Below are 20053 nucleotides of genomic sequence, written 5' to 3' on the forward strand. Positions count from 1 at the left end.
AGGACAAATTTGGAGTGTTCTCCAGCACCTGGGCCACGGAGTGGCACTGGGGTTTTTTTCCTACAGTGTTTACATTGTTCAACAGTGTTACCCTGTGTAGAGGGAACTTGTTTGGAATGTGTTGCATGGAGAAGTTCCCCATTAGGTGTGTGTTGCACTTTTCTCTGTCATCACCTTCAAGGTTTTAGGGCACTATTTGCTTTGTTGTCTAACACACACTTCTGAGACCAGGCACATTTGGATTCATCACTCGTATTTTTCTTCCTGCTTAAAAGTGTATTAATTTGCATCAACTGTAGGGCACACCAACAAAACTAGCTGGATAGTGAGAGTGTGATTCTTCTTTCAGCTCCATCTCTCCCTCCCACTGGCCATCACCAGATGAGCAGACTCTTCCAAGTGGTCCCAGTGAGCCAACAAACGTAGGAATGGCAGCACTGTCCCCAAGGGTGGAAATGCAGGGCAGTGCAGAGAACTCGTGATCACCCCTGCATCCAAAGGGGCTCCACAACTCATGGCAGGATCTGATATTTTAAACATTTTACATTTTGACCCCTGAGAGATTAGTTCCAGCACTAGCCCTTAAGAATCCAGGAAGAGCAGCCAACAAACAAATCTCCTCTTATGTTTTTCTTTCATTACTAGGTAAAAAGGAGAAGAATAGTTCAAAGTCTGAAAAAAGAGCTGAACATCACAAACCACCCAGACCCTTCCATCAGCTGTGGGGGAACATGGCAGAAGGATGTCAGCATTCCTGCAACATACTTTTAACGTACAACTCTGGGCATTTCAGGGAGCATGCAAAACCACTTGGGACAGCAAACTAGATTTTACACCAATCATAATGTAAACCTTGGGTAAACAGGAAAGTGAAGAAGAGATCCAGCTAATGCACCTTCCTGTGATGTAACACAGTATCACTATGGCAACAACCAGGTTAGCATGCTAAGAACAATAGCAAGCACCAAAGACATTTTTACAGGGACTTTTACAGTCAGAGTAGAAAGCCACATACAAGTGTCCTTTCATTCATTACAGAGAGGTGACAAAACACATCCTATGCAATCCTACTAGAAATCCTGATGAGGCACTCTGATTTTTTGCTCTGCATGTTTGATATACATATAGGTTGGAAATTATGCTCTTGATAGAGCTTCCCTGTGTGGATTGTGACCTCATCAGTTTGCAAGGGAATGTAAAATATGAAGTCCTACTTTCAATAGATTCAGGCATTAATCTAAGATCTCTTTAAAATCTTAACCTACAGCAAAATACATACATTCCAGTACTCCAATACATACTAGTTGCTAAAAAAAACCCAGACATGGAACATTTCAAAATGCAAACATTTCACACTAATGAAATATAAAGGGTTATAAAATACAAATGCAGCCATGTAGGAAAATATGTAACAACTAAAGTCTCAATGCTTTCTTTTACTGATGATAGTTACTTCTTTCGCTATAACATAGTTGTTCAAATTTGTCTGGTTAAGATTAGACAGCTTTCTAAAGATAGATGTTTTTTCCACACTCTTTTCCAAGTGGGACACTTTTCAAGGCATCAGATTAGAATAGAAAAACACTGATTTGGATAAATAAAACACACCAGTTTTGTTTGGGTTTTTTCTATTATCGGCTACCAAAGCCTTTTCATACCCATGCTTCTATCTCAAGCTTAATTTTTTTTTTCATTGCTAATTCCACAGATGAGTCATTTGTCAATATACAAAACTTGGTCTGAAATAATTGAGCTTTTATGAGCTTTGACAGCATCCTGACATAAGATGAGGCAATAAAACGCATCCTTTAAGATAGGTCCCTTTCAGTCTACAAGGATTGTTTTAATTACCTAACACTTGAGTTAACAAACAACTGGAGATGTTTAAGAAAAAGCCACAAGATCTACTGCTGTGACCCCAAGCCCTGGTATATCCAGTTACTGAAGGATAGTTTGTGTGGCAAGATTTTGATCTTTTGAATAATGAAAAATATTTTCATTTGCCTGATTCTGTGACACATATTTGATACAAATGTTGAATTTCTTTAAAGATGTTTTAGTTAGACTGATGAGTAGATAATTTGTTCTACTAAACTGACTGTATTCTAACAGACAGTATTGTAAGAAAGGCAGAATAATAGTGTGTATGTATATGTAAAAAAGAGAACTCTGCTTTGAGGGTGAAACTAACCATGAAGTAGAAGGTATCATTATATTTTGAAAGTTCAGCTTGAAACCTAAATATTGTCTCTTAGTTTAAGGAATTTCTTTCAAGGTGTAGAAAACATTATTACATACTTTTGTTGAAAGAAGAAACAACATCTTTTTGACACAGTAACAACAACAATGTGAAAATGCCTCTCTGCTGCGTGTCTTGGAGCTTTAGGGCACCACTGCTCATGTACAGGAGCTTGATTTCCCTAATACCTGAATTATCAGCAAGTAATTTCTGCTTAGTTGGATAATGACTGATGTTGTTGATGTCACCTTTTTCTATAGTGTTAAATTGGTTTGTGCTGCTGAGCAAGCCTAGTTAGACCTTTGAAATCCACAAGCCGGGGTGAACATTTTTGTAATGAATCATTCTAAATTCAAGTGCACTGTCATAAACTGTATGGAGTTATTTCTCTTGTATTGATGATACCAGAATCTTATATGCTATTTCCAGAAAAGTCACTGTATTTTGATATCTCAAAGACCTTTCCAGAATGACAAGGAGGTAACCTATTTCTTGACACCTGAATGTTTCTCAACACATCCATTCTCCTTACATCAGGTACAGCTCTTCAATGATTTTCATAGAGACAGATTTGAGGCTAAGCACTGTCAAAGTGAAGAGTAACCTGCAGCAGAGCAGCAGCCAGCCCCTGCTGGTAGAACAAGAACAAATTGTTGTGATAGGGTCCTTTCTGGCCAGGTACAAAGTGCTCACCCCCATCTTGCTGAGCTTTACTGGCTGGCCAAGGGCCAGTTGGCAGATGTGCAGATCAACATACAACCTTCAGCTAGGGAAGTACATTGTCGGATGCTTTGTTTCAGGGAAACAGGCAGTCCTCTTTGGCTTTGTTTGAATCATGTCTCACCCCTATTTTCACAGTATTATTCCATCAGGAAGAAGAGATACCAAGAGACAGAACACTAGCTAGGCTTGTAAACTGGATGCAGTTGCCATCTGGTTCTATATTTTAGCGTTGCACTTAGAAAATAAGTCATTGTTTCATTTTGAATCATCCAATAGCGTTTGCCACATTTTTACTGGAAAATAGTATTTTTAGATACTTTAGTAAGTTTATTTTCCATTTGTAAATCAACCAGTAGTACACAATAAAAATGACAATTAACTACATGGCAAAATGCAGCCACTTTTTCTATGTTTTAATTTTTTTTAACATCTTTATAAAGAAGTATTTACAGAAAATTCTGCAATTACATCTAAAAGGAGGTTGTAGCCAGGTGGGGGTTGGTCTCTTCTCTCAGTTAACCAGCAATAGGACAAGAGGACACACAGACTCAAGCTGCACCGGGGGAGGTTTGGGCTGGCCATTAGGAACAAGTTCTTCACAGAAGGAGTGATTGGGAATTGGAATGGGCTGCCCAGGGAGGTGATGGAGTCACCACTCCTGGAGGTGTTTAAGAAAAGACTGGATGTGACACTCAGTGCCATGGTCTGGTTGACAAAGTGATGTTAGGCCATAGGTTAGACTCAATGACCTCAAAGGTCTTTTCCAACCTAATTGATTCTGTGATTCTATAAAAAGATCAGTTATATCTGTTCACTACTATTTCAAAATCTAGTGTGACTATTGGCATTAGTAAATATTCACAAAGAAGCTCTGCAGAACCCATATATCGTTATTCATTGGAGAAGAGAAAATGGTACCCTCCAGAGAGTTCTGGTACTTATTTACAAACTGGTTTTGATCACCAGTTATTCTGAGTAGTGACTAACTCAGATTTACTGCACCTTACAATTTTCTTTTTGCTCATCTTGCTCAGATAATCCTTGTTCATTTAGGGAATTTTTTGCTTTGTGCATTGTGTGACTCTCCCTAGTATTATCAGAGAGAGGTTTTGGGGATTGTTTCTGCAGGCAAAGCGGTGACCTTGATGTAGAATTCATTGGTGGAAAAGCTTGGGACCGCTGCTCATCATTTTCCTGTAATGCAAACAAAAACATCCTTGTTTTACTGGTAATGGAAAACCATATTAGCTTTCTGCCTTGGGTTGAAAGACTTGCTGCAAAGACTAAATATTGGGAATTTGCAAAAGACATAGACTTATTGGAAGCAGAAAAACATATTTTTAAGGCACTTATCACTCTGAATACACAATACAGTGAGGCTTGATAACTCTTGTTTTGTTGTGGTATGAGATGAAATATCTGCTACACTGCTGGCAAGCTATTTTCCAGTAGCAGAAAAAGCTACACAAGGAACAGACAGTACTATTAAGCTGTTTACTAAAGTACCTGGTAGTGTGTACCAAGAGCTGTATTTAATTTTTTCTCTACATATTCTGCAAATGTAAAGCACAGGTGTCACTTTTTTGCTGACATCTGGGCAGAAACCACTGCTTTCACATTTTGACCGATGTGCAGTCAAAGCACTCAATTTAAATTCTACATTAAATTCACACAGAAAAGTGAATAAATTTGCATATGAACATGACAGGCACTTTTTAAGCACCTTGAGAAATTTGCAACAGTTTGAAACTAGGTATTTGAAATAAAGTAGATGCAAGTATCTGTCAAAGAGAAGGAAACAAGGTTTACTTCACTTTTAAAACAAGACACACCATTTACTGTATTAATATAAAGCATGAAACAACACCTTTTAATGGTTTCAACAAATGATGAAACAATATGAGCAATTCCTCCAGAAATCCCTAATGTACATCATCTTGAAATAAAACCAATACACATTCAGCAGTGTCTGAGAGAAGGGCACAAATTCCTGGAACTGATGACTTTTGCATATTTACACTTGGGGGGAACAAAACCAACACTGGAATTTTAATAACTGCGATCTAGTTGAAGGTGAGGAGTAGCCTGTCCTTGGACCTAGACAATACAAGTTTAGACAAAGAAGAGGAATGTTTGGGAAATCCCTCCTTCAGTTAAATGAGAAAATATTATTATTAATTGTTTCTTGCTATAACCCTGACTATGGTCAGCAAGAGTCTACAACAAGCTTATACCATGCTGGCAGGTGATTACTACACAACTTTCTGTGACTGAGGCTTCCTTTCTGTTTTGCACTACTCAGATTCTTTACAAGCAACACCATTTGTTTCTAAGGTTATAGGGAAACAGACAGGAGTATAAATAAAATTTATTGGCATCACTTAATGAAACAGTAATAAAACACAGACCTCCAGGCAATGTCTGTAAGAAGCAGCAACTCTTGGCAAGTGGGGTAATTATCCCTTGAAACAACATACACAAATTCAGTGGATTCACTCTCACTGCAAAACACCGATTTTCTATTGCTGTAGCTCCAAAACATTATGGGTCTGATCTGATTTGTCTTTCCCATGGTGCTTTCTGGCCTCAAAAGCTATACATCCACTAAACTATGTGGCATTTGCCTTTACTTACTTTTGGTATCTTGCCAACATACTTTATGTGCTAATACAAAATAACTGGATAAACAAAAAAAAAAAAAAAAAAAACCCCAAAGCACTTTGTGCAAGATTCTGCTGATTGTCAAGAGAATACTTTTGTGTAACCTGGCAAACTGGAAGGATTTTTATCTACTGACATATTTCTGTGTAGCCCTCATACAAAGGCTACCAATAACTATTTTTTTATTGCTCAACTTGAGATAACATGGTTACAAACTCTGGAGGAAGTTTTGGACAACAAAAGGTTCATTTCTGTCCTAAAGTTGGAACAATTTCCAATAATCTGCAAAGTATTTACATCATCTTAGAAAGAACACATTGCTCTGATATACTGTGAAACATTCAGCAATGTGTAAAACACAAAGCTAATGTAAACTTCAGTTACTAACCTTTTTTTTAGTAACAGTCCACTTTCAAAAAATAACTGTGTAATATTTATTTGTTTTGATAACATCAAAATCTGGTAAGCATGACCAAGCTGGTCTAGTGGAAGATGTCCCTGTCTGTGGCAGGGAGGTTAGAATTAGCTGATCTTTAATGTCCCTTCCAACACAACCCACTCTTTATAATCCAAATGCTCCCTAGTGACACATTTAATAGCCTCCCTACATTTAATAATGTATCTGTAGTTATTCTAGAAATTCCAAGAAGAGCTGTTTGCAGAAAACTTCAAGCTCAAACTCCTAAAGGTTAGTCTTTTTGCTGGTTACTTTCTCTGCAACCTAAGAAGTTACAGTATAAAGAATATCTGCTCTTTAATATCCATTATAAGAAATTGAAACATACCTGTATTGAATTTACATTTCTCACTGGCTGTTCCTATGAGCTCACAAATAACAGCACATGAACAATTTGCACATTGAAACATGACATAGGTCTTACCATAATATCAGTCATTCAGTATTTATGATCTTCACTCTATTTTTGAGGAACATAAAGAATGGTATGTCCTCAAATTCACTTGGCAAGATGAATATGTTTAGTGAATGCATTAAGTCTTCCCCATGACTCTCATACCCAGATAAAATTTTTCCAAGTTACCTTTTGTGGTTTGCTGCCACCAGGTGTCAAAGAGCAGCGCTCACCAAGATGGTCTGGTCTGCACTTATGTGAGTCCTGTGCAGGCAAAGGCCTCCTCTCACTTGAGGAAGCCAGATGGGGACTGGATCTGAGGTGCAGCGTTGTTCTACGTAAAATGTAAGGGCTGACCTTGCCCCTGGGGATGTCAGCAAACCCTGAAAAATAAACAGCTTCTATAAAAACCTAAAGCAATCACACTTCCTCAAATGGATTTCTTTTTTCACAATAGGAATAAGATAGCTGATTCAAATAAATCATCTGTTCCATTGGAGAAAATGGAACAAAGAGATTGCTGAATAGATCTTGCATATTCCAAAATTCAAATGCAAAACTTGTATATCACAGAGGAACCATTGAATTACAAGAGCAATTCTATAGAAAAATAAAAAAAAATCAAACAAGTGTTTCATCTTTTTCTTTATAAGTACATTATTATATGGAGAGTAATTTCAAACTGAAAACCAGTACTGGTTAATTCACGATACCATGATATGATGCTCTTGATTTTTAACACTTTTCTGTGTGTAGAACTATTTATATATAGACTGTTTATTATCTCTATCTAGCCTTAAAGTCAAACATGAACTGGCACGTATGTCCTCAGAACAGGGCTACTTTTAGAAGATATAGTAAGAAGTGAAATGCAAATAATGTTTAGCTTTAGAAATCCCGACTTCTACGAGTGACCGCCAAAGTTGAGGCTATTCAGTATCCTTATGGTTTGTCCTTTAATGATGGCAATTACATTAATTATAAAGAGCAACTTAATAGGTAGTTGAACTTAGAAGATATTTTTCAAGCCCTGAATTGTGCATCTTCTCAGTTACCCTCTGCTGCAGTGAACCCTTATATGGAGTACCAGGCTGCCTAATTTCATGGCATTCACAGCAGACAAAGTGAACTCTCATGAAGATGAGAGTTAATTAATTAATCTTCTCATGAAGATTAATGTCTTACTGCTGTGGGCAAGTCAGTTTCAACTCAGGGAATTTTAGTCGATTCAATGTTTTGCAAATTAACACACTTTAATTACTGGTATTGAAAGAAATAAAAGCCCACAAATAAGCAAACACTTGGGGAACACACATGGGCTTCCCTCCAGACACCACTCCTTCCCAGTTTCTGGTCTTCAGTTGCCTCACTGCACAGTACACCTGTGAGTGAGGTGATGGGAGCACAGGAGACTGCCAGGATCACTTAACTCTTAGCAGAATGGGAATTATTAACTCACCAAAAATGTATTCTGCTGGTCTAACACCAGTGCTCCACAAGCTAACTTGGCACCAACTGCCACATCTCATTGACTCCTTTCACCTTCCATCACGATCACCAAAAATGTTTGCATAGCCACCAACTCAGAGTGAAAGCCATTCAACGAAACAAAAGAGAAAAGCACACCTGCTGTGCTCAGAGAACATTTGCCTTTACAAGACATAAATACCTTTTTGCACTATTTCTGGAAGCCCATCCAGCTCACAGTCAGTATTGTCCGGACCCTGCAGATTTTGAGAGATATCACACTTCCTTTTCTTTTTCAATGAAGTCACTGGAGCAGGAGATCTTGGCTCTCCATTGTCTTTCCTGCTGTCTTCACATCTCTGCCTTTTACTTGAAAGCTTAGTGGTACCTTCATCTGACCTTCTGTCTTTGACAGAGTGTTTGCTCTTTTGTGTTAATGACTTCTCTGAATTCAGCAAAGGAGTGCTGACAGCATCACTCGCTCGCTGTTTCAGCTGAGTACTCAACAAACTGACTTGTGTTTTTAGCATCTCATTTTCTTCCTCTAGTTTATGATATTTAACAATAAGAGAGCAGTATTTCTCCAAGTTCTCATTTGCTTCTCTGGTCTTCACTTCTGTAGATTCCTGCAATTCTTCCAATTTTAACTTAATTTCTTCTGTAATGGCATTATCATCAGCATCTTTTCAAAGAAAAACATGATTATTCATATAACTGACATAATAAAATATGCATATGTAAGAATTCATAATGCAACGGTCACGAATCTTTTAATTACACATGTTTTGTAACACTGCAACTATAAAAAAAAAAAAGACTGCAAAACAAATTTAGTAGTATGATAGACATAATAATGTCCCTGTTAAATTGAGCACAAATACACAAATTGTGAAAAGAATCCTTGAGCAATGCATGGGGAAATATTTTCCTTCTCATTTTGTAATTTCTGAACACTCCATTTGCACCCTTAACTTACTTTAAGTATCATTTATAATACAGTGCATCTCATGAGGTGAACTAAAACATTAAGAACAGAGCATGAGAATCAGAGGGAAAAGCCTGCTGGAAAATGATAAAAGAACTCACACACAACTTCATAAGAAAAACATCCCTTTTCTTCCTCAAGTCACTTACACCAAAAATGTAAGATTTAATAGATTTATTCAGAACCTAGTTTTGTTTCTGGGAAAGAAACAACACTTTTACGAGGAAAAAGATTAGCTAGATTTTAAAAATGTCTGACATTTGCACTCGTAACTTTTTATCCTAGTTAAGAATAATGCTCTGTACTAGAGCTGCATATGCAAGTGGGCATTTTAGGGAACAAGAAAGTTTTACAGATTAATGCACCACTATGAAAGCATTAAGACAATCTAGATTCAGTTACCTTCTTTATTATGCTTCGCCATAGCCAGATTTTCCTTCTTAAGCAGCTCATCATGTTCAGCTAGTTGTTTCTGCAACTTTTCCTTTTCCTGTTCCAGCTGCTTGCAGGATTTCATCCACATCTGCACTTTACTGTGGGCATATTCATTTTCCTTCTTCAGCTGAATTATAATGTTACTATTATCAGCCTAAAAAATAAGAAATTCAGTTATTTCACCAGAAACATAATTCCTCCTTTTAAACATTATAATATCAAACAGAGTAACAGAATCACTGAAGTAGGAAAAGGCCTCCAAGATCATTGAGTCCAACCTTTAACCAAGCACCACCACATTAACTAATTCATAGCACTAAGGGCTACCTTGAGCTGTTCCTTCAACCCCTGCAAGGGTGCCAACTCCACCACTTCCCTCAGCAGCCCCTTCCAATGCTTTACACTGTTTTCTAAAGGACAGAAATTCTTCACAATGTCCAACCTGAACCTTTTACCATCCCATTGATCTGGTACCAACCTGTGTGCAAATATCACACAGTGAGCACAGCCAGAAGCCTTCTCTGCTACACTGACACTACCATGGGTACTGTTTACTGGCACACATCCACAGGACTTTATCCTTGGACTGCTCTTATTAACCAAATTAACACCACAGATGAGAGCCCTAAGAAGAAAGAACTGTTGAGCAAGATGAGCATTTTGTAATTCAGTGTTTACTTGCATGTAAATTGAACTGACTGTTTCTTCAAGAGTGTGTTTATGGAGACAGTAATTCCTGAAGTGGGAGTACAAAGCTGGAGCCAGAAATCAATCACAGACAGAAGCAGCACCAAAATAGACCGAAACCACCCAGAAAACAAGAAAAATGCAGGGATGGGATTATTGGTACAGAAGTACAGTATATGTACAGTGAAGCTTCATCTGTGCTACTAAAAAGCAAACCAAGAACATGAAGAGCTGTTCCCAGTTATCGGTAGCTCACAGTATGTGGAGCTCATATTCCAGCATCCCTGAGGACAATTCTGTAAGAGAATTACACTAGTTAAGACCTGTAATGAGAATTCTATATAAAATGGAACTGAAAAAGCTGAATCAAGAGCAATCTATCAAGACTAGTGCATAGAGATAGACCATGGTACATTTTACCATCAAAGTAATTCACAAACACAAAATAGAGGCACTGCAAAGTCTCTCTGAGTGAATTCTAACCACATTTTTGCTCAGCTACAATGCTCACTGTAGTCAACAGACTGCTGTGTTTAGGTCACAGAAACCAGTTCTAGGTGATCTCAGTCATGGCACACAGAACAGAATTTTTCTAATGCACATCAGTAGTAACTATGTTTTCTCCAGGCTCTATGTTCTCTTTAGTGAAAAAAAGGCTGTACCAAAGTCAAGCCACAGTTCTGGAGCACTGGTTCCCAATCCTATGTTTATTTCACTACACAGTGTCTGGAATCTCATGCAATTGGTCATACTTAAGGGTTTTTCTTACCTTAGTTTTTAGGAGTTCTCCTAAGGACTGATTAGCTTCTTTAAGGGAATTATTTAGCTGTTCTTTATTTGACTTCAAATGCTCAATTTCCAGTTTTTGCGAGCTGATAAAGTGCTCCAGTGAACTAATCTTCTCATGACAGGCCTCAATTTCTACTTCATTCTAAAGAAAGAAAATGTGCCTAATTACTATGATACCAAAAAGGACACCAAGTTTCATTTTAAAGATGTACCTAACAGCATCTCACAAACCCACAGGAATTCCACAGCAAATTTAATAATTATGTTTTAAGAAGTTGAACATTAAAAGGGTAATTTGTCTCAAGTATGTATTTTCAATACTAGAATCTTGCCTCTAAGAAGACTGTCAGAAGAAAACCCTTATATTTTACTATAACTTGCTTTTACATCTACTTTATATTAATAAGAATGAAAACTACTAAGAAACAATTATAGTAAGTTATTTGCCTGTGTTCAGCTGGCCTCAAGCTCACTGATGTTTCTACAGTTAAGTTGACGGCTCTTGGCATATAGCACATCTGACAAATGTATTTCCGACAAATTTGTCCTTATATCCTGAACTGGTTAAACTTTCTTCCCTCTTCCTACTGAAACAACCATTTCCTGGATTAAACATACTGTTGCTTTCCCCTTTTCAAGGTTATAGTCCTAGTGAATTTTTATATAGATTAAATGCTTACTGAGTTGTGAGATAAATTAACGTTTTAGAGCTTGTCATATGGAAAAAAGTTAACACATACTAAGCTCCAAGGTAAGTATACGTAGATTTTGGAAATATTGTTAGCAAAGACAAATTCTTTTGCAATAGGATCAGCAAAATTTTGTAAAATACATAGAACTCAATTAAAAACTCACAGCACTACTCTTCCTATTTTCTGACTCACCCTTCGGTTTGCTTCTGTCAGAGCATCCTGATGCTCTTTCTCTGCTTGAAGTAGTCTGTCTTGATATTCTGATATCTCTCTTTTAATTTCACTTTCTTTTTCTTGTAGTTGATTCTGGACCATCTCCAAACACCTGGCCAGTTCATTTTTTTCTGAAGTTGTGAGATGCAGCTGTATCTGTAAATAGTAATAGTACATTTTTTGGTATTTGGAGTTATCTCAATGGAGAAAGAGTTGACCCATAAAACTGTTTAAATCTGAAGCATCTTTGAATTTTCCAAAACAACTTGGTAAGAAAAAATATTCAGCAGTGGCTGAACACACTGTAATCAAAGAAAAGAACACAAAAGGTAGGACAGGAGGCAAAGGAAGGTTCACTTAAAAGAAAACAAGTACAAGTTTGCTAACAGCATTAAATCAAGCAGCACTGCCAAAATCAAAGTTTAACCTCCCCAAATGTTGCTCCCTCTGAGAATGACTTGAGAGGTTAAGGGTCACTTCTGCACCCTCTTTAAGATGAAAAAATTTTCTAAGCATTTTCACCCATTGTTATAACTACTTTTTGACAGCTGGCCGGTATTTCCATTTAGGATTTCTAAAAGTTGCAGAAATATCTGTTCTTTTCCCATCCTACTCAAAATCCTCCATGCCACAATAGAAACAAGCCCCTGGTTATAGAGTTTTTAAAATAGTTAGTAGGTTAGACGACCCCATAAACTGGTTTAAAGACATAATATTTTTCACAAATAAGACCTAAAGTTTTCTAGATGATAAAATAGCCTCTAAGAATTAAATGCAAACAAATTATAAACAAAGGCTCCAAAAACTGTTTCTTCCTTGACTATATCCTGAGTTAAATTAGCACAATTGAAACACTGAAAGTAGTTTTGAGAAATGCTGAATATTTATCTGCCCTCCTCAGTCTGGTGATTGAAAGCCTGTAGTAGAGAATTTCTCAACACTGAAAAATGTCTAGATGACCAGCAGTGGACTTTATGCTAAGAAAACATAGTTTGGATGGAAGGAGGAGGGGGAAAAACTACAAAGTAATCATTTTATCTCAGAAGAGAAGATTGGATGTTTTGAAATTTGGAAGCAATAACCTCTAATACTGTACATTATCACAGATCCCCTTGACCAGCCTCCACACAGGTACTGTACTTGAGCATCTGGCTTTGAACACAGAAATCACGCAGATGGAATAACTTACTTTGTTCTTTTCTGAATGTTCTTGAACACACTGAATTTCTTCAGCAAGCTTATTTCTTTCTTCCTGTAATTTGGCAATCTTCTGTTCAGTATTATTTAGCTTGACTTGCAGCTCAGTTCGACTTTCAGCCAGTTCATTTACCTGAAATAAAATTTTCCAGAATTATTTTTAATACATGTGTCATGACTGCCAAAGAATGTACTTACATGTAACAAGCAGTTCTTAAGATGGATTATTTTATTCCCATAGTTGGTCAAGTTTTAAACAAGAGTCACAACAGGGTAATGATGCTTTCACATGGCAAGTGCACTATTGTTATTTCACTTTCTTTGGAGCTTCCGAAGTATTTATTTCAAAGTACTTATTGATATGAAAACTCAGTCACCCAATACCAATTTGTTCTTCCTCCTTTTCTTCCACAGGAAAGAGGAAACTATCCTGCATTATTTGATTGCCTAAACTTCTACTTTCAAGTTACCTTCTCAGTCATCCTATGCAAAATAATGCCCTGCTTTCCAGCTCTGTAATTTCAATGAAAATTTATGATTGTACGGAAAATGTAATTTTAAAATAGGATGTTTCCTGCAAAAAAGTTTGAGGTTAAAATTATTTTAGGATTTAATTTATTAAGGAAGTAGTAAACCCAGAGGATACTTTATCCTTCCTCCTACAAAGGGAACTCTTCCCTAATGGAAATTATATTACCTTTTTACATAGAGTGTTCTTTTCACAAAGTGTAGATTCCAGTTCCTTCTCAAGGTCCTTGTAAGACATTTTTAGAACATTCAGGATATCCGGAGAGGTTTCACCATCAGAAAAACATTGCTCCTTCAACTTCAACTCAGCAATCAAGTTCTGCAGCCTCTCTTTTTCCTGGTGCCAGCATTTAAGTTCATGCTGCATGTGAGTCAGCTGCAAAGACAGTGCTTCTGTTTCTTTCACCTGCTTTTCAAGAGCACCATTTTCCTGCACCTTTTCATTGAGCTTTTGTTTACAATCCATCAATTCTTGAACAAGTGCTTCTCTTGCTTGATCCAATTTGATGTTTTCATTTTTTATTTCCTGACATTGCTGTAACAGCATTATTTTATCTTGCTCAAGATGAGCCACCTGATCAGTCAGGACTTGTTCTTTTGCTCTAGCATCTGCTTCCTCTTTGCATGAAAACTCTAACTTCTCACTCTTATCTTTGAGCTCAGATCTCAGCAATGCCAAAGTATTTTCAAGCTCATGTTTGATTTGTATCTTTTCTTCCTCCTTTTCTTCCAACTGCTTTGCTGTAGTCAAATTTGAAGACTCTAGTTCATGGAATCTTTCTTGCATTTCTTTTAAATCTTTAGCCAAACGCTCTTTTTGTGAGGTGAGGACATCAATTTGTAAGTTGGAACATTTCAGCTTTTCAGTCATCTCTTCCATCTCTGTTGCTAATATTTCTGCCTCTGCTTTGGCAGTCTCCAATTCAATAACTGTATCTTCTAGATTTTTCTCTGACATCTCCAATTCCCTTTCAAGCCTCTCTATTTTATCTTGCAGAGAGTCAGCTTTCCGTTCATTGTCTCTCAGCTTTTCAGCAATGTGACGTTTTTTCTTCTCATCAGACTCAATTTTTACTTTCAGCTTCTCAATTCCACATCTCAATTGGTCTGCTTCTTTTTGTGCTGCACTGAGTCTTGCGGCAAGTTCTCCTTTTTCCATTAACAAGCCTTCCAAGGATTTGGAAAGCTTTGAATTTTCCATTTCTGATGAACCTAATTTATGCTGCATCGTTCCCAACTCTCTTGCAATCAGCTCTTTTTCTTTCTTTGAATCTGCTGCTTCATTCTGGAGTTTTTCTTTTTCTATGGTGAAACATACAGCATCATTTTCTAAACTTTGCAGCTTCTGAAGAAGACTGTCTTTTTCACTGGATAATTGATTTGCATCAGATTTTGCAGCCTCAAGCAGATTTGCTTGTGTCTTCACTTCATACTCTAACCTTCTAATGAATTCAGTGGAATCCATTTTAGTTAACTCCAATTGTTTTAATTTCTCTTGTAGATTTTGGTACTTCTGATCCAGCTCTTTTTTGCTTTCAGACAAAATACTCAGTTCTTGGCCAATATAGTTTCTCTCAGCTGTGACTGAAACAAGGTGCTCTTGAAAGCTAGAAATAGTTTTCAGATTAACTTCCCTCTCCCTTTCTAATTGCTGACATTTTGCCTGGAGCATGTCAATGTCAGGCTCTATGAACAAGGCGTGGTTGTCAATATTAACTTGCTCAGATTTTGGACTCCCCCGCCCATTTTCAGCTGCAAGAAATTGTTCCTGACCAGCTCTCTTGGTCATTTCTACATCATCAAACATGTCTGCTGCATTAGGCAATCTAACTTTACCTATCTCCAGCTCAGACTTTAGGTTCTCAGGTTCTTTTTCTGATGAGACTACATGAAGAGATAATTCCTGCTTATTGACAGCAATGGATCTGTGTTTTTCATTTATGCCGCAGTTTTCTTCCTTAACAGCTACAGTAGCTTCCTCCAGTCCTGCAAAAGCTGAGCTATTTGAAATTATTTGTGCCTTCTGGAAGTTCATTTCCGAGTTTGATTGCTCAACTCTTATTTTCAAACCTACATGGTTTTGCTCTTTTTCTATCTCATAGATCAGCTTCAAATTTTCATCAGTCTGTTGTTTTGCCTCTTCCTGAAGTATTTCAGTGGTTATTTGATTTTCACAGAAATAGCCAGCACTCAAAACCCCACTAGTGGAAAATGACAATGCACTGGCATGGTCTGAGGGGCTGGTTATTTTTCCTGATGTATTTCTACACTCATGTTCTCCAGAAATTTTCTCAGTGTAATCTTCCATTAATCTTGCTTCCACAGTCTCAGTTTCATTTTCACACACAAAGGCATCTCCTGCAGCCATTTTCTCAATGGGGATTATTTTAAGATTATTGTTTTTCAGAGCTGAGTTTTCAGCAGGCACTCTTAATTTATAAGGAGTATTGTTTTCTTGTTCTATGTTCTGCAAGGGATAAGAATCAACCAGTTAAAAAAAAAGAGGGGGAAAGAATACATATAAGAAAAAACAAGGTAAGTTTTAAAATTTTTCTTAAACTAGTAAAGCTCCTGCTCTTATGCAAAATAAATAAATACCCCTCCCTACTTTACAGTCTCCTTTCTTACAGAAATGTTTGACACTTGTTTATGCACACATCTTTGGCCAAAAAGATTTAAAGGTATTGAGGGAGAAATTTTAGATAAATTTGCTGAAAGACTATGTGCAAAGATACCACATCCTTCTGTATTTTGGGAAAATAGGTGTCTACATGACAAAGTGAATTATTATTAGCATTACTAAAAGGACAAAGATTATTGCTCAAGTATGGATTATTTTTATTCTTTCTCCAAAAAAATAGTACTGCTTCTGTGAGGCACAATTTTAAAAAGAATATTTGCAGTAAAAAATCTGGGTGACCACAAGCAAAGGATTTACATAAAAATCATTTGCATGACAGCAATTACTTACATTTTCAATATCTGTGCACAGCAATGAATGAGAACTTAAATCAAGGACCTGTAGTTGGAGTCTTGCTGCTTCCAGCTCCAAAGAGAGATTCTCAGTTTGTTTTCTTTCTGCTGCCAGTTTGCACTCCATCTCCATAGTCACATTATTCAGCTTCTGCTGCCATTCTTCCTTTTCAGATAGATTTTGCTGTTTGAGATGATCTATTTCTTTCCTTTCAGAAAGTATAATTTCTTTCAGCTCTTGTATTTCCTCATTTTTCATGTTCTCTTGAACATGAAACTGATCTTCAAGCACCTTGATGGACTTCTCATATGTCTGACAGAGCATCTGAAGTTCTTCAATTCTATTTTCAAGGTTAGATTTTCTTGGAGTTATACTCCTGAGCTCTCTAACAGAATCCAAATTGTGATCATTATGACACTTTTCAACCAAAACTTCTGTTGCATCCTCTGAAATCACTTCTACAGAACTGTCTGTCTGATTCATTCCCTCTGTCCATTTGCATGAACCACTGTTATGAGAATCAGCCACCTCACTTACTTCTAATAAACAGGGATTTACAGAAAGGTCTGCGGAAGAATCTGTGGCCTTAGTTTCATCCAATTTAGGTAGCGTGTCATCTTGGCTGGATGACAGTGACACTTGCACAGACTCTACATGAGCACTGCTCTGACTTGTTGACAGTGAAGAATTTTCTGCTTTCAGTATTTCAATACAAGACTGCAGCTCACATATCTTTGAGCTCATACTACTGTGCTGTTCATATAATTTTAGGTGTTCATCCTGGAAAGTCAAAAGCTTCTCTCTTACTTCCGCAAAGTGTACTTTAACTTCTTTGCTGGACAATTTTAAATCTTCATAGTCAGAAGAACTGCATTCTTTAACTCTGAAGGGAACTTCCTCATTATCAGGAGGCATTCTCAGATCACTGTTATCACTTTGATCCATAAGTTCTTCGGGAAGAACAGCTTTCTCAGCTTTTAAATTGCTATCTGCAATCCTTATATCATCTGTCTCCTCTTCCTCTTTATTAATACCTGTGGTACCATTGGTTTTAGCATTTTTCAATCCAGAGGCCAATGCAGTGTTTTCATTCTGCAACCTCTCACACATTTTCTCAAGCTCACTCAGCTGGTTTATTGTTACCTGCAAAGAGGATGCCAGCAACACTGATGAAGGACTTTCATCTATTCCTTTTTTGCCACAATCCTGGGAAATGTCACAGTAATTATACTCCAATGAGTGGCCATCTTCCTCTAATACTATAAGTGAAGAATCTGCAGTTTTCAGTTCTTTAACAGACAGTAGTTCTTGCTGCAGTCTCTCTTTCTCTCTCACACTTTTCTCAAGTTCTACTTCCATGCCTTTTAAAGCTGTCTCCAGCTGCATCACTTCTAACCTGCAGTTTTTTAGAGAGATTTCGCTATCCTCAAAATCCATCTGAAGAAGCTCAAGTTTAACCTGGTATTTATTCAGCTCAATGTCCTTTTCTTCCATGGACTTTCTCAACTGTTCTGAACAGAGGCGTTGTTCACAATTAACATCACACATTAGAGGTTCATTTTTTATGGGTAGTTCCTTCCCCAATTGCTCCTTTTCTTGAAATACAAAGCCACATTTCTCTTGCGTCGTATTTTGTCTTGTGCTGACATTTAACCTTTCCTGGCTTAAACAGTCAAGCTCCACAGAAGGCACATGTTGGATGTTGGAAAATTCTGACTGCAGTTGCTGAAGTTCATGAACCAAGTTCGTTTTTATTTCTTCTGAGGCTATAAGTTTATGTAAGATATCTTTGTTCTCACTAAGTATCTGCTTCTCTTGTTCTAATTTTGCTTTTTTTTCATCTAATTCAATTGTCTGCTCTCTCAGCATGCTCATAATTTTTCCATTTTCTTCTTCTACTGATTTATACTTTGCCTGCAAAACTTCAAGCTCTGTTTTCATTTCTTCTGTTCTTGATTGAATACGCTGTCTTTCCTCCTCATGTTTTCCAGACATATCAGAAATTATTTCTTCTTTTTCCTTTAAACTATCATAAATATTTTTATTTGCCTCCAGTAAAGTTATTTGTTCTTGCTTTAAAACACTGCTTAAATCCCTAAGGGCTGTATTTTCTTCAGTAAGTTCACCAATTTTTTTACTGTATGAGCAAATCATTGAAGACATGTCCTTCTTCTCTGAATCCCATGTTTCAGACATGAGCTTCAGCTGTCTTAGTGACTCCTCAAGCAATTTATTATTGATCTTCAAATCATGAAGCTCAACTTCTCGGTTTTCTAATCTTTCATTCAAAGTTTGCAGTTGCATGTCCTTTTCCTCAAGAATAGCTGAAGTTTTTTCAACTAATTCCTGACGTGCTGAAATATCCGCTTGCAAATTACTGATGTGCTGCTCAGTTTCTGTCATGAGGCTTGTGTACATCTGTTCTACTGCAAGTAACCTTTGCTCTGTTTCACTCTTTGTTTGCAGTAAGTCTTCATACTGCTGCTGCTGATCTGAATTAAACTGCTTTTGAGCTGCTAAAGAACTCTCAAGAAAAGAGATCTGCTCTTGTAAATTGGCCAGATCCTTAGTTTTTCCCATTTCTAGAAGAGCTCCGGCATATCCATGATCCAGCACTCCAGTGCTGGAGTTAGTTGCTGCAAATTGCAAATTCTCTAAAGCAGCCTTATCCTGCCTGCTTTTAACTTCTCCATCTTCTGTCATTTCTGAAGTATCTTTTGCTTTTACAAGACAACAGATTTTTTCATATTCACCAAGCAGGTCATGATAGCACTTCTCCCTTTGCAGTCCTTGACTTGCTGCCAATTGTAACTTTTCTTCTACTTCAGCAACTTGGTTGGTGAGCTGGAATATTTTACAGGACATATTTTCTATCTCTTTGCAGTACTTTTTATCAGAACATTCTGCTTTCTGCTTAAATTCATCAAAAACTTTTTTTTGTTCTTCTAATTGTGCACTTTTACATTCCAGCATACCTTTCAGTTCTCTAATCTCTGTGGATTTCCTGTCACTTTCGGTTTGCATCATTCTAAGTTTCTCACTATGCTCATGATTTTTGCTTTGCTGACTTTGAAGGGAACCCTCCAAGTCATTAATTTGAGCCAGCAGACCTTCCTTTTCAGACTTAAGTTTATTTATAAGATTATCAGTTTCATTTTTCCATTGAGAAAAAACAGTAGCCTCTTTTTGCAGTTCTTCACATTCTCTTTGCTTTAATCCAAGAAGTCTCTGCAAAGCTTCTGATTCTCCCTCCATCTTACTTATTTTACAGTCTTGTTCTTTAATATGATTATCTTTTTCCTTAAGGAGACCTCGGGTAGACTCTTGTTGCTTTTCCATGTCAGCTAAAGCTATTTTCAGGGTCTCCAATGAAAGTGAGCTCTCTTGCCTTTTAAATTTCTCTTCCAGTAATTTCAGCTCCACTTCCAGAACAGCATTCTTATCTGTAGAAGAAAATACCATCAAATCTTTGTCAGTCAATACTGGCAAGTCTTCTGATAACTTTCTGGATTAGGTGATACTATTTACTTCTACTATTTTCAATTCTCATCCTACTGCAAAGCATCACTCTTAAGCTATATTACTGGATGAAGGATGTTTATATTACTTTAG

General features: G+C 37.1%; 2 protein-coding genes across 2 annotated transcripts in view; one reads left to right on the forward strand and one right to left on the reverse strand.

Moving 5' to 3' along the window:
* Window positions 1–771, forward strand: part of LOC139584797 (spermatogenesis-associated protein 7-like) — a 34943-nt gene extending 34172 nt beyond the window's left edge. Inside the window, exon 10 of the mRNA XM_071424938.1 lies at window positions 646–771. Within this exon, the coding sequence (XP_071281039.1) occupies window positions 646–771 (126 nt within the window). The remainder of the gene's footprint in view (window positions 1–645) is intronic.
* Window positions 772–3282: 2511 nt separating this feature from the next.
* The window catches only part of CENPF (centromere protein F), a 35313-nt gene continuing 18542 nt past the window's right edge, over window positions 3283–20053 (reverse strand). Inside the window, exons 12-20 of the mRNA XM_071426166.1 lie at window positions 16439–19884; window positions 13637–15934; window positions 12932–13072; window positions 11722–11898; window positions 10818–10979; window positions 9329–9515; window positions 8144–8623; window positions 6664–6857; window positions 3283–4156 (exon numbers count right to left, since the gene is read on the reverse strand). Of these exons, the coding sequence (XP_071282267.1) occupies window positions 3956–4156; window positions 6664–6857; window positions 8144–8623; window positions 9329–9515; window positions 10818–10979; window positions 11722–11898; window positions 12932–13072; window positions 13637–15934; window positions 16439–19884 (7286 nt within the window). The 3' untranslated portion in view covers window positions 3283–3955. The remainder of the gene's footprint in view (window positions 4157–6663; window positions 6858–8143; window positions 8624–9328; window positions 9516–10817; window positions 10980–11721; window positions 11899–12931; window positions 13073–13636; window positions 15935–16438; window positions 19885–20053) is intronic.

This window comes from Agelaius tricolor, unplaced genomic scaffold, assembly GCF_023055355.1.
Source record: "Agelaius tricolor isolate 1412-34295 unplaced genomic scaffold, bAgeTri1.0.p SCAF_1, whole genome shotgun sequence".
In the NCBI taxonomy this organism is placed as follows: Eukaryota; Metazoa; Chordata; class Aves; order Passeriformes; family Icteridae; genus Agelaius; species Agelaius tricolor.